The sequence below is a fragment of the Myotis nattereri genome (genome assembly GCF_964212035.1).
Source record: "Myotis nattereri genome assembly, chromosome: 4".
NCBI classification, from domain to species: Eukaryota; Metazoa; Chordata; class Mammalia; order Chiroptera; family Vespertilionidae; genus Myotis; species Myotis nattereri.
In genome coordinates this window covers 16478084-16496666 of record NC_138079.1, presented here as the reverse complement: position 1 = coordinate 16496666, position 18583 = coordinate 16478084, and the positions used below count along the sequence as shown (strand labels likewise).

Below are 18583 nucleotides of genomic sequence, written 5' to 3'. Positions count from 1 at the left end.
ACCCCTTCTGTAATGTTCATTAGCTTGGAATTTTTCCGAGATAGACAGAAATTTCATAAGAAGGACAGGTGCAGCTTTGTAAAGGCCTCCCCTGCAGCCAGGCCCCTGCTGGGGTCGAGGGCCCAGGCCCTCCTCCAGTCACCTCTGATGTTTTGGGTCCCGGGGTGGGAGGTTTCTGCCACTGTCATAAGTAATGGGCTGGCTCCCTTGGATTGGCAAGACGGACTTGAGAGTGAGTAGTACATGAGCCTGTTGGATTGAGAAGATGACCCCAGTTAAGAAAGATGTTTTAGGGTAAATTCAGAGGCATCGTGGCAGAGTAACAGGAACACTGGGCCAAGTCCAGGGGTCATGTTGATATCCCACCAGCCAGCTCAGTGACCTTGCCACAGCAGTTCACAGCTTCCACCACTCTTTTCCTTAAAATGAAGTCGCCTCCGAGGAGCTTTCTGCCTCCTTCGAAATGTGTTTTTATGAGAACGTTCTAAACTTTGTTCAGATGTGGACTAGGCTGAATTGGGTTGGTGGATACATTTTTCATCTGTGCCCACTGTGTCTCAGTATCAGGTTGGTTTGCTCTTCCCTCCCATCTGAAGAGCCATCCCTTCTCCAGGTCAACCAATCATTTAGTCTGTAGGGGAGTTTCTCCTACCTGAGACCTAAAGGTGGCTGATCCAGAAGTTGTTTGGCGCCAGAATATTAGTATCATCTTAAACTTTTTGAATAGCTTTCTTCCAGTTCACAACCAAAACCAGAAAAGCCCAACTACTTATTTAACTTGAGAGATTATAGTGTCTGAAGACACAATGCAGGATGGCCATACAGAAAAATGTAATAGTGACCTTATCTATGGCCTGGGATGAAGGCAGCTCAGTCTGTTTATCCATTCATCCACCTATTCGTCTGTCAGTCCATTCGCTTGCCTATTCATCTGTCTGTACATCTATCTGTCTGTTGATTTATCAATAATCCATCCATTCTTCCTTCCTTCTTTCCATCCTCCATCCTTCCTCCCCCTCCCTTCCTCCTTTTGTTCTCATCTATCAATCTTTATCTTTCCATGTTATAAAGAAATTTTTCCGTAAGGAGCATGCTTTTTCCTTATTCATCAAAGTGCATTGAATCAGCTATCACTTAAAAAAAAAAGCATGCTGTGATAATATATACCTGTAGGTTATTGCAGGCAGAATTACAAAGAATTTGAACTTGCTTTTGTCTAGGCACCTTGAATACATCAGCATATTAGTCACTACCTGACATTGTCCCCTCTGTGCCATCCATTTCTCATGCATTTTCCGGCCCACAGTCACCATGTAATGCAGGGTTCTGGTTGATGAGATGACCTGTGACACATTTTGGACATCACTGCTGTTAAGTTTCCCAGGAAACTAAGAGCAATTATCTTGAAAAGAATTGGGTTCTTTCCCCCTCATTTATTTAAAAATATAAGCCTGCTTTAAGTTCAGAGAGAATACAACTAAAGCACCCAAAAATCCTAACACAACATCTATTTTAGTCTTAAGTGTGATAGACTAGAACAGGGTTTCTCGTCCTCTGCAGGACTATTGACTTTTTGGGCCAGTTTTCTGTTGTGGGGCTGACTTGTCCATTGTGGGATATTTAGCAGCATCCCTGGCCTTTAGCCCTAGAGGCTAGCAGCTCCATCTCCATTAATGACACTAAAGAGGACTTCAGAGATTGTCAAATGTCCCCTGAGAAGTAAATGGGGCAAAATTGGTCTTGGTTGGGAAACCCAGGACTAGAATTAGAAGGTTAAAGTGATTTTTGGGATCCCTTCATGCTGTCAAAACAGGTCACGTGGAGAGACAAAGTAAAACCAAACCTAATTCATTGACCTAATGTTTCTTAAGTTCTGCTAATGTGCCATGGCACTGTGCCAAGGAACAAAGACTCAAACATCAATAAGGCACAATCCCTGCCTACAGAGAGCTCACAGTGAGGTCAGGGAGGCAGATGTGTAAACAGATAATCATACATCCATGGACTTAAAGGGAGGAAATTAGTCATATTGCTGGATGTTATGTATATAGCCAAATCTGTCAGACCCCTACCACATGTTTCACTTCTCAAATGGTTCCTCTGGGCTTCTGCAGACACAGCCTTATTTTAAATTGGGTACCACAGAAGCATCTCTTGTTTATTGCTCCTCTTTGGAGCCTTGCTAAGGTTGTTCCTACCTAGAAGGTCTTACTTCAGACATTTATAAATTCTCCCTGCTGTTGACAGGGAAGCCTGCCTCCTCCAGAAGCCATTCTGGGTTGCTTTAGCTTGTATTGATGTCTACCCACCAAACTCCCGTTATGAAACTCACAATCTCTTTTACACAGTTTATGCCTTATTGTATGGTCCTGTCTGTTTCCCATGCATCAGTCTAATCACTCAAGTAGATTATGGGCTATTTGAGGTTGGAAACCATCACAGATTCTACTCTCTAGTGACAATACAAACATACCAGCTTGTTTGCTCATGCTCTTCTCTGTAAAATGACACTTGACATAATTATCTTAGAATAATTGCCTTCATGCCTTGCTCTCCTTCCTTAATGAGGTTCCAGGGACTGAACCAGTTACTGTAAGACTATCAGGTGGCTGAGTCAGTAACAGGACCTCAATGTTTTTTTCTATAAAATGACATTTGACATAGTTATCTCAGAATAATTGTATACCGAGGTCCTCATGAGAAGTATACCTCATTTGGTGATAGAGCCAGTTCACAGCTCTCTGTCTCAGCACATTTCACTGTCTCCCCATCACCAAGAGAAAGCCATTTTGTAAACACCCTGGGTATAGCCTATGGAGGTGGTGATATGTCTCATGCTGTGGTTCCTGGTTACAAAGGGTGCTGTTCTGAACACCAAGAGAATAACAGTGTTTGGTCTACATGAATTGAAGTATTTCAAATGTGAAGCTAGTTGCTTTCTAAGAAAATTCTGCTCTAAAAGCAAGGTTGAAAACAGTACCAGGCATTGAGAGTTTTAATAAACACCTTTAGCAAAGATAGCTTTTAATTCCTTATGGAGAGAAGCAAATAGGATTATGACCACCTACTAATTACTTAGATAGAGATTCCCTGAAGAGCCTGTGTTTAAATATAATTAATACCGAATATTGGGAAGAGTAATGAAACAAAAATGCATTTTATGCAGACACACGCTTTTAATTCATTTGGGACAAAATCTAGTTACTAAGATTAACTATATTAGACAGTTGACACTTGAGCTAAATTTACCTGATTTGAAATAATGCATAGCACCTGCTTTTGATATAGAAATTAACACACAGAGGGAAAGGCCATATAAGCTCTTGAGCACTGAAAAGCTAAAATGTCTTTGTATTTCAGCTTTGCACTGCTAAATCTGGACTGACAAGCCCTAGACAAGTATGAAAATATATAACAATCAAAATAGTTGAACAAGAAATGTAATTGAAACATGAGAAATGGATGGTTCTGGAGGAAAAAAATGAAGGAATAAATATGTGTTTTCTAAACAGAGATCCAGAACTTTGGTATTCCTTACGTAGGCTTACCCCATTGTTGCTAAATTAATCTTGCTTGTTAGTCAGTTTGAAAAGTTGTTGTGCTTGTTAATATTCAGGCTATCAATCCCCAGAAGGAAAGTAGGGGAGGGCAGGGGTAAGGGGAAGAGATCAACCGAAGGACTTGTATACATGTATATAAGCCAAACCAATGGACATGGACAACAGGGGGATGGGAGCATGAGTTTGTGTGTGGGGGGGGAGGTTGGGGGTTAATGGGGGGGGGATGAGGACACATTTGTAATACCTTAACTAATAATAAAAAAAAATAAGGAGCATCTTCAAGATGCTCATATGCTCTTGGAAAAATCTAAAATCTAAGTAAAGGATTGAGTAAAGAAAAAAAAATACTCAGTCGTTTGAGAGATTTTACTCTGTCAGATGGAACCTTTTAACTAAAGATACTCATCCTATCTAATAATAGACAAACATGGTAATTAACCGTACCTCCAACATGCTTCCCATCGGCTAATCAGGACGATATGCAAATTAACTGCCAATAAAGATGGCGGTTAATTTGTATACCCTGCAATGATGGGAGGTGAAAGGGGAAGGACAGAACAACGATGGTCGGAAACCCAGGCGGCAGGCAAGAGCTGGGGGGTGGGCAAAGGCGGCCATCAGAAAGCCAGGCTGGCCTGTGGCCACATGATCCACGTGGCAATGGGGGCGAGTGGGAGCCCAGGCGGAGGCCGCGTGATCCCCGCTGCGATCAGGGCGAGCGTGATCCCCGTGGCGATCGGGGTGAGCGGGAGCCCGGGCACAAGCCATGTGATCCCCATGGCGATGGGGGTGAGTGGGAGCCCGGGTGCAGGTCAGCCACATGATCCCCGCGGCTGTCGGGGCAAGAGGGAGCCCGGGCGCAGGCCAGCTGGCAACCCCCGGGCCCCCCAGGTGTCCTGGGTTGCCGGCCAGCCTGCGGCCTGTGATCCCTGCAGCGATAGGGGAGAGTGGGAGCCCGGGCGCAGGCGAGGCGGCACCTGGGCACCCAGCACCTGACATGCAAAGGTCGGGGATGACATGACTTTTCCCAGCCACATCTGCAAATATCCTGGGGAAGGCATCACTGAAGAGTTCACAACTCTCTTACTTGGCAAGGAAGAAAAAAGTTGGCAACGGAAACAATGCCTTACATCAAACTTAAGGTCCGTCTGGGTAAAAAAGAATATTTCCAATGTAAAGTAGGGAGCAGGCAAAAATAATAGGTTCTCATGACTTCCATTGAAGATTGAGCATATGACAGAGTCAAAACGAACATACAAATTAAAACAGACAGTGGACATTCAGATGACCCGAATCAACTGTCACTGTTTGTGCCAATAGCAACAATGCTTATGTGATAATATAGTTTAACAAACATACAAAACAAGTCACATGATAAGAGAGGTTCGGCTTCTAAAGTAAATTGAATATGTTCTTTAAAAATTCTCATGTCCTCCCCTCTGACTATAATTCTTAATTTTCCAATCAGAAAATTACCCCAGGTGATCCAGTAACATGTAGAACTCCAGTAACCTAACTTATTTAAAAAACAAACATCCAAACCATTTTTAAAATATTTAAATTGATATTTTAGGGTTAAAATTATAGAAGGTATTTAGATCCAAATATATTTTCTGAATAGAAAATATTTCAATTTTTGATTAAAAAAAATAAACATAAAAAAAATATATGTGACACATTTCCCCAAGGAACTCTGAATTAGTACCTTTCCCTCTAACTTTCTTCAAATTAAGAGAATCTGTGGAGTTCCCTATACTGCACAAGTTTTAATGAAAGAAAATAAGACTTTCTAAGAGCATCAAATACATGTTTTCTTATTTACAAACATATATACTCTTCTCTCTCTCTCTCTTTAAAATATATTCTTACTGATTCAGAGAGGAAGGGAGAGTGAGAGAGATAGAAACATCAATGATGAGAGAGAATCATTGATTGGCTGCCTCCTACACGCCCCTGTACTGGGGATCAAGCCCACAACCCGGGCATGTGGCCTGACCTGGAATCAAACTGTGACTTCCTGGTTCATAGGTCAATGCTAAACCACTGAGTCACACCCGCCGGGCTCAATTCTTATTTATAAATTAATTCCAAGGACATATATAGCTTGAAAAACTTTGGAAGCAGTTTCAAAAAAAACTATCTTTTAAGTAATAAGAAAACAGTTATAGAGGAAAGTTTAAATTAAAAGAAAAAAATTGTTTTAATTTATTCAAGAGTGGGAACATCCTCCATGAAAATGTGTACCTTGACTGTGGATGGCTGGGTGGCCTTATCACACCTTAGAAATTCAATTGCTTTTTACAATGAAAAGATAGTTTCATCTCATTACTCTACCAGGGTAGATGTCTGTCAAAAGAAGGTGGACATCAATAAAAGGAGGGCCTGCACAATCAATCCAGAAAGTCAGCAATCTATGAATAATCCAGAACTGAGTATTTATCTCCTCTGCCACACACCCTCCCTCCCAGCCAGTGAGCAAGATAATTACTCTCAAGTCAAGCTAAGTGCCCCCCAGTCACAGAGGCTCAATGCTGACATACCAAGCATACAAATAATTCTCACTCTGGCATAAAAGTGACAACTTTCTTGGAAGAAAAGCAGATACTGTAAATTTCTCAAAGTCTTCCTGAAACATTTTTTAAAGTATTTTTTACTTCTTTAGAAAAAATGCATACATGGCAAACCATATGTAAAAGGCCCATTCTATAAAATTTTACCTGGTCCTACTCATATCTGCAATCATAATCATATTTATAGACAAATGTTATTATACTAATAAAAGAGTAATATGCTAATTATACTGGGAGACCTTCCAGGAGACCTTCCAGATGTTCTTCTGGACAAAGCCATGGTGGCGGGGCCGAGGTAGAGGCGGTTAGAGGTCAAGAGGGGAGGACAGTTGTGGATGATCAGGCTGGTGGGGGGTGGGGCCATTGGGGGTAAGCAGACCAGCAGGGGGGCCAGTTGGGGGCAAGCAGTGGGGGTCAGTTGGAGGTGATCAAGACAGCAGGGGGGGCAGTTTGGAGTGAGCAGGCCAGCAGGGGGGGCAGTTGGGGGTGATCAGGCTGGGGGGGCAGTTGGGGGCAAGCAGGCCGGCAGGCAGAGTGGTTAGAGGCAATCAGGCAGGCAGTCAGGCAGGTGAGCGGTTAGGAGCCAGCAGTCCCAGATTATGAGAGGGATGTCCGAGTGCTGATTTAGGCCCGATCCCTGTAAACTGGCAGGGCACTTTTTGAGGGATGCCAAATTGGAGAGGGTGCAAGCCAGGCTGAGGAACACACCCTCCCCCGTGCACGAATTTCGTGCACCAGGCCACTAGTCTTTTACAAGAAACCTTCACATCTTCTACCCCTTTGGACTACCACTTCCTGTGAATCTGGAAACAGCCCGATAGTCTTCAGGACTCAGTCTCCTATCTCCACAGACTTGGCATCTGGGTAATAAAGGAAAGGTTTTTCTGGACAGACATTTCTTAGAAAGGCTCATCTCAGGTGTGTACTTAGTGTCTTGATCCCTGGCCATTCACAGATGCCTCTCCCGTTTAGCATCTCTCCTACTGAATGTCTCTGGGCTCTGCTAGTCTTGCCTCTTGCTTAGTAACTAAACCTTCACTTTGGATTAATTTCCTCCCCTTCTGGAATTGAATTTTCAAGCTGTCCAGGCTTATTGGATCACATTGGCCTACCCCTGGGTTCTTAGTCCCTTTGCTACTGCATGTAGCCTCAGGCCCATTTCACCTTTGTTTGGATTCAAATGGGATTTTATTCTTCGGGCTCTGAAGTCAAAGGGTAGCCTTGCCTATTCATGTGTCCACCCCAGTTGAGCCCAGTTGTTGTGGGGAAAGCTGGGAGGAATCTTGGTACTGGAGTGTAGTCTTCTTAGAGCTCATCTCCCCTCAGCGACTTCTTTCTGGGAAAAGACAAATTCTCTCCTTTAATCCTAAGGCTCAGGCCAACAGTCCTGGACACTAACCCCCAGGAACATACAGGGTGACCCTCACCTCGAGGTGCAAACCACATTGAGCACATCTCCATAGTCATGAAACATGGGTCATCAAACCTCTTGGGATTTCTGGATTTCGGGAAGAAAAAAAAATTATTGCTGTTCTGAGTTCTGTACAATAATGTGAACCCCTCATGGGAAGCTACCCACCCACCCCTCTGCATTTCTGTTGGTCACATGATCTAGTTCCAGGTATTTTAATTAAATAAAGCAATGATCTGTGGCTGAGACACTCTCCCTCGAAGAATACACAACAGCCAAGGGAGCACTTGTGAAGATTGTTTCCCACAAGAAAGTGGTTCAGAGGGTTTTTTCTTGTGGAAATGGCAACCAACAATTTGGAGATTTGTTTTTCTTTTTATATCACTGTTGAGTTACAATTCAATTGATATTGTCAACCGATTGATGATTATTCTACAGGAGTAGTTTTTTTTCTAATAATGTAAACAATGATAAGAAACTTTTGTTTTTCTGATACTATTTTTCTTCTATTTTAAGTGTGGAAGTTAAATTTTGGGAGAGTGGGTATCTGAACAGTAGTGAGTCTTCTAATTCTTAAGTGCCAATTTGGGTCTTCTTTAATTTCTTTTAGCAATGATTTGTAGGTGAACTTTTAAAAGTTGTAATCCTGTGTAGTTTCTGATTTATGTTGTTGTTTTTAATGTAGTATTGTTTTTGTAATTTTACTTTACATCTTTTTGCTACTGGTATTAAATATCATTGATCATTATTTATTGACCTCATATTTTCAGACTTTGCTAAATTAATTCCCTAATTTTATTAGGTTTTCTTGTCAATTTCATAAGAATTTCTATATAGATTATTATGTCATCCACACATAGAGACACTTTTATACCTCTTCCTTTACAATTTTTATACTTATTATTATATTATTTTTGCTTTATTCCATTGATCAAGACATCCAGTTCAATAATTAATAGAAGGAATAAGGGTAGATATCTTTGTGTAATTCCTGATCTTGGGTAGGTATGGGAGCATTTTTTTTTTCACCATAAGTATTATTTTAGTTTTAAGTGTTTTGCAGACATTTTTTTAGGTTAAGGAGTTTTCTTTCTGCTCATAGTTGTTGTTTTTTTTATATCGTAAAATAGGTGTTTGTTATATAATTTTACCACATCTATCGAGAGAATTTTTTTTTTTTTAGTTCATTGATAAAATCAGTTACATTGGCTTATACTTGAATGTTATATCCACCTTGCATTCCTAGGATAAACTTCACTCACTATATATTGCTAGATTTGCTTCACTAATGTTTTGTGGAAGATTTTTTAAAAAATCTATGCTTATAAAGAATATTGGTCTGGATTTTTTATTTCCTCATAATGTTTTTGTCAGGTTTTGGTATCAGGTTTATGCTGGCCTCAAAATATGAGTTGGGAAATATTCTGCCCTTTATTGTCTGAAAGAGTACATGTAAGATTAATATTATATTTTCTAAATGTCTGATAAAATTCTTCAGTGAAACCATCTTGTTCTGGAGGTGTTTGTTCATTTGTTTGTGGAAGGCTTTTGATGAAAAATTCAATTTATCTTATATAGGGTTATTCATATATTCTATTTCTTCTTGAGTCAATTTTTATAAGTTATGCTTTTCAAAGAATGTGTCTATTTCATCAGTGTTATTGTTTTAATTGGCATTAAGTTGTTTATAAAATTTCCCTCTTTTTATCTGTAGGATCAGTGATTGTATCTTTCATTTCTTGGTTAGTCTTGCTAGAGTCTTATCAATTTTATTAATGTTTTAAATAAGCAGTGTTATGTTTTTCTAATTATTTTCTGCAGGTTGTTTAGATTTCACCTTTCTCAGAGGCAAGGCAAATTTCCTATGTCTGACATTTAACTCAGCTCTGGTAAGTTTATGAAGATGTCTTTCAGTCAGAGAGGACACAGCCCACACCATGAAATCACTTTTAACATGCAGCCTAGAAATACAATTCTACGAAGAATAGGCGTATAATTAATTGAATGCCGTATCCACATGTCAAATTGATTACATATTGAGATTTTTTTCTGCCAGCATTTCAAGTCTCAACTTTAGTAGTTCAATTTAAAAGCCATCTAAAGATGATTGAGAATAGGTTTTAGCTAAACTCATTTTACTGAGGAAGACACTTCTTATGAGCAGGTGTTCTCTCCTGTGACACTGGTGAGTAATCCCACCTGTCACCTGCGTACAATAAATCATCCTACTACAAATCTATTAGCTTATGATTCATATCTAGCCTTCCTTGTTAAAGCAAAAAGGATACAGTACTTTAGCCCAAATGATTTAGTACACACTGAATGAATCTACTTTCTCGGAGTTCAGCCTTGTTCTCTCTGAGCATTTGTTATTTTTAGAGAGAAAATTGAGTTCTAAATTGAGAAGGTATATTACCTTTTTCAAAGAATGGAGTGACATGTACAGCTTCTAAATAGCATCCTGGAGGCCTCATTGAGTTATGCCTTCCTTCAGTTCTTATCTTACTGGTTGAAATACATTTGTACACGCGGAAACTGTTGGTCTTACCTTGGCTTAGGCTTCCATCATTTTTTTAAAGAAAATTCTTAGATTTCTTTTTTATCCTTTTTTTTTTCTCTGCGGGTAGTAATAAACCTGTGCTGATTAGTAAGATTTCATTGGTAAGGGCAATGATTTTTGTCATGGTTTCACAGTCGATAGTAGTTATTGGATACCTATCTAATTTCTCACAGAGTGCCACATAACACAGGCCCTCACACAAAATGGTGCTCAATTCTAGGCCATGAGAATTTGAATCTTTTTATAACTAGTGGACCTTACTTGGTGCATCTACGAACAGTTGTATGCCAATTATTAAATAATTTCCAACATGAGTTTATTTAATTCCTTTTAAACGTCATTAAAATTAAAAAGAAAGAATTCTTTGAGATTTCCGTCTTTATGTTAATGCTCATTTAACAAACGGCAACTTTCAGATTGAAGGAATTTGAGGATGCCATTTAGAGAACTATAGGTCAGACTCAGTTGGCACTCTGCTTAGCTGCTTTTTTCATAGTTGACTTTTTTCTGTCTCGGCACTACCTTTTAGATAGGTGTAATTAGGTCCAGACACAGAGAAAGGCATTTTAGAAAGAACTTGCGCTTTGGAGACAGGTCTGGGTTTAAATCCTCACCTCTCCACTCACTGTGGTTTGGCCAGAGCTGTGCCTGGTCCTGTGGGTAGGGACACAATGGGTGTGGAGAGGGTGGTAGCCTGGCAGCCAGAGAGACAGACGGTGGAAACTAGTCAGGAGGCCGTGTATTTAAAGCATTTACTCGGTGGTCTCCCCTTTCCCCTTCTGGAGTTCTTATGACCAGACTAATAATAAAATTGAAAAAGGCCAGATTAACTGGAGAAAAAAACAATTCAATATGTGCCCCCAGGAGATCAAAAATGATACTCTCAGATTGACCAGCCAGCAGCTTTTATACTTTTTAGGCCAAAAAACAATAACTTTGTGAAGAAGTGACAGAACAAAGACACCTAGGTTTGTATGCTCGTTGGTGAGGAACGTAAACACAGTTTGGGCTTGGATAGAAAGGGGTAACAGGGTTGTTTATGTGAGCTTCTCGGCCCTGGATTCCTTAACCCAGTGGTGAGGTGTCTCTCTCAGGACCCTTCACCCTCCCGCCCCTACCCTGCTGGAGCCTGGAAGGCCCCTTTCACAGGGGAGATTTATATCCTGCATTCAAGGCAGGGAGGATCCGCATGCCCTTCTTGCACTGGTTGCTTGTCAAGTAACTTTAATTCAAAGGAATCAATATGCCATTTGGGGATATTTGGGGCAGCCCGCCCTGAGTCCCAGCAGCGTGTTCAGCTCTTGGTGGACATAAAGGGAGATGGGACTGCTCTCCTATTATGAAACTTGCAGCCCATGGACAACAAGGAGCTAAACACCTATCTGGGACCCAAGTGAGAAAAAAATCAGAACTAAACTGAGTATAAACATTGGATTGCAGGGTCCAGAGAGAGGGATTCTGCTTAAAAGAGGAGCCGCACAAGGTGGGTAGCTTCAGATGCATGAAAGCCTGTTGCGGATGGATGCAAGATCTCATCTGGGGCAAAAGGGGAGAAAGGCATTGCATGCTGAAGTCAGAGCATGCTCAGAGGCAGGGAGGGGCCAAAGTAAAAAGCCCATAGCACTTGGGAGAATCCAAAGAAGTCAGAGTTTGCCTCTCTCCCTCTCTCCTCCCACCCTTTTTCCTTCTAACTTCCATCCCCGCTCCTTCCCTCTCTCCCTCGTAATATTTCTCCATATTTTCTTTCATCCTTCCTGCAATAGTTATGTGCCAGGCACTGGGAATGTGTGCTGAACCATGACCACTGAGCCCTCCTTGAGGGAGCTGAGAGTCCACCCAGCAGGGGCAGATCTTTCATTAGCAAGGTAGACTTGGGAGTTACACAGAGGCTCCGGGAATGATTCACAGCTAGAAGTCCAGCTGGAAAGCTATTTCAGTAGATCCAGAGAGGATAGACTCCAAGCTTTTAATCAGGAAAATTGCCTTGGCACTTGCAAAGACAGAGCGTGTGCAATTAATTATTATCAGAGCTCGGTGGAATTATTACACAGTGTAGTGTATGGGTTTAGAGCATGACCCTAGGAGCCAGACTACCAGGGTCTGTATCTCATTTCCCATTTCTCACTAGGTTAAAGATTAACCTTGGGCAACTTGTGTAACCCCTCTGCCTCAGGTTACTTATTTTCAAAATGGGGATTATAATGGTATCTCCCTAATAGAGTTGTCATGGGGGTTAAGTTAGCTCATACATGTAACCTCTTAGAAAAGTGTCTGGCATATATTAGCTCTACTTAAATATTAAATGACTTCCAGTCCACTAAATAAGGATGAACTTCCAAAAGAGGAGCCAATGGCCCCACTTTGCTAGAAACAACAGGTCCCATCATTTGTGTAAAATTGAACAGCTCTTCAGGAATATAAAAGTGTCAACACATATCCAAATGTGATGGAAGTAAAATAATAGCAATTATTTAGAGCCAATTTAGTTATTGTTCTTTTGTTTCCCTTTTCAAAATTAGGAAGAAATTTAAGTGGAAAAAGTATGTGTGCATACACATATCTCAAGTTTTAGAGGAGGAAAAGTGTGCTCAGCAGTTGGCAAATTTTGTTTAAGATTCAGAAATGTCTTACAAACTGAAATCCAGGCCTTGGATACTGTCAGGGTAAAGAGGGGGGCTCGAGAGACTCATCTTCTGCTTTTATTGTCCAAGCTAATGATCCATTAGCGCAGTTCCTTAGGCTGAGCCTGTAGATCAGTGATGGCGAACCTTTTGAGCTTGGCGTGTCAGCATTTTGAAAAAACCTAACTTAACTCTGGTGCCGTGTCACATATAGAAATTTTTGATATTTGCAACCATAGTAAAACAAAGACTTATATTTTTGATATTTATTTTATATATTTAAATGCCATTTAACAAAGAAAAATCAACCAAAAAAATGAGTTCTCATGTCACCTCTGACACGTGTGTCATAGGTTCGCCATCACTGCTGTAGATAATGTCCAGGGCCAAGATGTAGGTGGGTGTTTCTTAGTGGTGGGAAGCAGTATTATTTTTCCTGGGGAAAGAAAGTGAACAAATTCCACTTATTGCACATAATTGCAAAAATAAGAAAGATCCCTATTTGGTAGGCAAAGAAATTACCAAGATACTTTCAGTGTTCAAAGGGAAATGCCTATGTTCACAATTGGTTTAATAATTTTGGTTTCAGTAATGGTTTGTTCGTATTAGCTATTCAGTGAAATGGTGTTAATTTTATCAGTTTATGAAGAACATTAATGCACTTTCATGCAGATTTGCATTGCTAGCAAAGAGATATAAAACGAAAAATTTCAGTGAGCTCATTATAGACATGAGCAGTTTATCTTCCTTTAAAAATAAGCTTCAAAAATCTCAAATTCTCAGAGCCACAAAGAGAAATTATGTTTATGATAATAGTAAACAATTAAGCTTCCCAATGCACTGTCATTGAGTTCTTTTTTTTCTTTGCTTCCTGACATAAATTTGACTCCAAACTGCCAGGTAGTTGAATTTTAAACCATTTTAAATTTGGTATCACCAAACAAATATGACGCATCAGCATCTTTTTCCTAGTAAGTCTGTCCCTTTAATCATTCACCTTTTCTGTTAAGGAACAGCTAAGCCTCACATGTCAGAAGCCTGCCACCCGAGGTTGCCCTCCAACCCCCCAGAGTCTTGCTGACTCTGAGACCGAGCCACCACAATTTCCTGTGTCCCAGGAGACAGCTTAGCCACATCAATCAAACCATCCCCACCAAGTGTCTAGTAGGGCCTCCCGCCACCATTTGTTACTGAATTGGCATGCAAGCAGTCTTGGGTCAATTAATTAGTAAGCCTAATTGAAGCTAAATATAATTAACCATACAATATTGAGCTGTCTAAGTTTAACTCCACTAAAATTATGTAATGAATCTGTAACATAAAGGATTACTGGCAAACACCTTTGCCTCGTGGATTTAAACGTATGCGTTGTTTTCATCTATCTGATGTGCTTAATTGGTAGAGGGTGACCTAATACATACAGACAGGGGAGTGCCCATCTAGGATGGGTGCAAGTTAGAAGTAGTTTTCTATATTGCTTACCATGTGGATTGTACTCAATGCAAATTTTAGTGAGCGTAAAAACTAAACAAAAGCAGCAGATATTGACATTTCACACTTGTTTGGTGAAACCAAATTCAAAATGGTTTAAAATTCAAATGCCCAGCAGTTTGAAATTAATGTGTTTAAAATTATGTCAGGAAGTGAGTGAAAAGCTGACTTCAAATACATGCTTGAAATACAACATTGGTTGATTGGTAACGATAAAATAATGTTGATCCAGGTTAATTATTATTCATCCAGAATTGTGAAAAGCAAGAACCACTTTTCAATAAATGAATCTTTGTCTTAAGATGATTAGAAATCTCTTTCTTATAGAATTTCTACCAAACTTTGTCAGTTGGTTCTGTTTTTTAAAGGACAAAAATAAATGACTTCAGGAAATGAAATATTTCTAATGCATTTTGATATTTAATCTTTCATACATGTAGAATTTAAGAGTGTCCATGAATATGCATGGTCAAATGCATACTTAAATATTATATGTAAATTTTTTATGGTGGAAGAGACAGCGAGACAGTGGGAGGGAGAGAGGGAAGTTGTGGGTAGTGATAGACTTGCCATTTCGGGATGCACATATTCAGACATAAGGTAAGTAAAGGGGTTAAGAAAATACCAGATTCACCCAGTTGCTTAAGCGCCTTTGGTTTTAAAGGTATTTAAACTGTTCGGGAATTCTTCTGACACACCATACATTGCAACAGCCAGAGCTCTTTTGATTCTACAGGTTGCATTTCACTGTTTACTGGCAAACCATGATAGCAACTTTAGTTTTGTTTCTGTCTCAATTACACAAAAGTGAGAACATGACTATTTAATTACCTCAAGTCGGTAACACCCTTGAAAATTTTTGATCATTTGTACTGTAAATTCTCTCAAATTACCTTCCCATTGAGTAGTGTAAGCGTTATACAGTTTGTGAGTTTCAAAGATGCTCCATTTGTGTACAAATTCTAAATCTTGACAAAAATGGCCTCATGGATTAACTATAATTAAAAGTCAATAATATCTGAGTATATGAAATTTAAGAATAACAGATAATATAACATTTTATAGTTCCCTTATAATTATTCTAGTATTTTACCTTAAACAGCTTTTTCAGCTTTTGCTGCTATATCGCCTAATTATCTGTTTTTTACATTTCCTCACAAAACAAGAAATTCCTTTTTTTGCAGTAGCCAAAATGATAAGTGTAAAACAGACTTCCAAACCGAGGTGTCCTCCCTGTGTTCCTTCAGAGTTTTTAATTCTCTGCATGCATGAAAGATGGTAATGTAATTCCCAGGTACTAAATATTCCTCAGCCATTCGCTCTCAGTGCTGTTATCTGGACTAAAACGAGATTAAACTTACAGAATGGCGAATTACTGGAAATAATGAAGTTAAGGCAGCTCATTAATATTTATCTCCTTCTCTATTTTGTACAGCCTGGATGAAATGGAAAAATTCATTTGGGGGCCGATCTGATTGAAAAGGGTCTAACATTATAAAGAGAAACATGGGGCTGAAACTGTTTTTGGGTTTTTTTTCTTCTTTTCAAATTATACACAGCACCTTTTTTCTTACATGCCTCTGTTTTTCTTTTAGTGGCAAAGCATTTCTATAACACTGGTTGAGAAAGTTCAGATGATTGCTGTAATCCTAGGATCCCTGTTCTTAATAGCGAGTGTCACCTGGCTCCTCTGGTCCGCCTTCAGCCCCTATGCAGTGTGGCAGAGGAAGGACATCCTTTTTCAAATCTGCTATGGAATGTATGGTTTTATGGATCTAGTGTGCATAGGTAAGACCAAGACGTTACACGTTAACAAACTGTCAGTAATCCATTTCTTGCAGCTGTTATATTTGCGCCAGTCGGGTGTGATATAGAATGTTGTGGTTCGCAGGATCTTGGTTCTCCAGTGAACTAATGACTATCTGGGGCGTCACAACCTGGCCACTTTTCTCTAAAAGCATAGCATTGACATTCCTAAGGAGTTTAAAAAAGTGAACAGGAAAATGCCCATTTTAAGTGACATATTTTGCAACGTAAAGGAAGGAGGAGTCAAATTTTTTAGGATAGGCTATAGAAGGACAGTCATTTATTTCTCGGGAGTAAGAGCAAATCAGTCGCCCTTCACAAAGCTGGGGTAGCACTGATGGATGCTAGTGGTGATGGTGTGCATTTGGGGAGAGGACCCACGCCTGGAGGTCTCACATCATGGCATGGCGACTCAGATTCCCCCAGGGGCAGGGACTCAGGTTCCCCGAAGGCAGGGACTTAGGGGCAGTTTTCTTTGCTGTCCTGCGCCTCTTTGTTTCATTTATTAAACTTAATGACTTAAAAGAGAAAAAGGATCAAACATTTTAGCTTAAACAGATCCTACACTTGACTGATCTGTTGTTTCCCTGAGAAATGAGAGCAGACTCATACATACAGTGTTTATGTGGTATATGAGGTGCCCCAGGCACCTTGATGGCGACCAGTCGACAATGTGGGGCAGGGATGTGGAGGAGCAACACCGTATCAAGGAGACTTTCCCTGCTCTGATGTGGTTTACAGTTTAGTGGGATGTGGAAAGAGCTGAGGTGGGCAGCTATGGTTTTTAAAACAGTGGTTCTCAAAGTGTGGTCGGAGGAGCACCAGCAGTAGCAGTATCTGCATACTCTCAGGCCCCACCCTAGACCTGCCAAATCAGAAACTTCAGGCCCATCTGTGTCTTAGGAGCCTCCCACGCCTTCTCATACACGCTGCTTTCAGGGAATGGATGCTCAGCTTGGATCAGATCACGAGGCCTCTAATCCTGGCCTCTGCTTGGACACATCAACTTTGTCCATATCCTTGTTTTCTCACCTACAAAAATGGGAATAATCATCCCTAGCTCACAGGCCTAAATAAGGGAAATAATGACTAATAAATAATGTTATTAATTGCAAGTTGTAAATTAAGGGCATTTGAGTAAATCACAAACATTGAAATAATTTACATAACTTAAACGAAGGCCTCTACTCACCAGAGCCTTAATTTAGCCGCAGTTTTATATTCTAAGTCATTTTTTTTCTAAAAAACCTATAAATTTTAAAATATGATCAACCTGAATTCCCTCTCCTTATCTTATTTTTCTCCTTTGTCACTAGTACAAAGCTAATAAGAAAGAAAATGATCAAATTTCAGTCCAGAAAGGAAAAAAAGAAGGCAGGGAAATGTCATGAATAATACGTAAACTGAACAGATGTTGCCTGAATAATTGAGCTAATCATGTATATGAACAGTTTGCATTAAGCGTGATAATGCCTATGCATGCTTTTGGAAATGCTAAATCTCTATACAAATGTAATCTCGAGGGTAGTGCTCTAAATACAGAGAATTACAAAATTATTCTACAACTCCCTCAACAAATTCAGAGATAGTGTTTCTTCTGTGTTTCCGCATAAATGTTGTAAAATGTGGTGTGCCATTAATATTCAAAGGAGAGGTATAAAATAACGGAACCACTAGGCTCCCAATCTCACCTGGAGGGGAAAAAGAATTCCAGTTGATTTTCTTGATATTAACTAAAAAGGGCCACGTGCTTCCTGGTCAGGAATTATTTTCCTAAATTTCACAGCTTGCATTTGGTATACTGTTCCTCAAATTTTGATTGCTAATGCCAGACTTTTAATCAAGAATATTAGAATTCTGCTTTAAAAACCACATACATATCAACTAATTGATCTTTCAGTAATATATGACATATTTGGGATTCTGTTTCGAAATATGGGTGTTTCCCATTTTATAAAGTCAAATTTCTTAGGAACGAAAACCAATGGACAGTGTCCTGGAGACACTCTGGAGAGTGAATTTTTATATAAATTTTAAATATTGACAATACTGTTGTATTTTGTTTCAGCAGATATAAGTGCCATTAGTCAATTATTTATTTGTGTATTTCAAAAAATATTAAAGAACTCAGATTGAACAACATTCTTGATTTTACTTGGAAATATTATTTAGTAAAGAAAACAAATACAGGGAGGCTAACAATAGCCAAATAGATCATAGCTAACATTTCAAATTAATTCAGATGTCTTCTAATTAAGTGTAGAAAGTGACAAAGTAGATTATATTGATTATACCTCAAATACTCCTGACAGCAAGACTTGGAGTCAGAGTTGAGTGAAAAGCAGGTTTACAGCTCCGAGCCCAATTTGCTCAGCTCAATTTAATAAGTATATATTGAGAGCTTTCTATGTGCCAGACATCATGCTAGAAGCTGAGAATAAAAATAAGAGTCAGTAACTTTCCTGCCAACAAGGAGCTTCTAGCCCATAGGCAGGACAGACAGACGTGTAAGTAGGTAACCAGAATGCAGTGAGTTGTGCACAGTAGGCAAGTATGCACAGGAG

General features: G+C 39.7%; 1 protein-coding gene across 1 annotated transcript in view; it reads left to right on the top strand.

Annotated features, from left to right (window-relative positions):
* The window catches only part of MARCHF11 (membrane associated ring-CH-type finger 11), a gene marked incomplete at its 5' end in the record, with an annotated part of 88259 nt that overhangs the window by 51774 nt on the left and 17902 nt on the right, over nucleotides 1–18583 (top strand). Inside the window, one exon of the mRNA XM_081088713.1 lies at nucleotides 15809–16001. Within this exon, the coding sequence (XP_080944839.1) occupies nucleotides 15809–16001 (193 nt within the window). The remainder of the gene's footprint in view (nucleotides 1–15808; nucleotides 16002–18583) is intronic.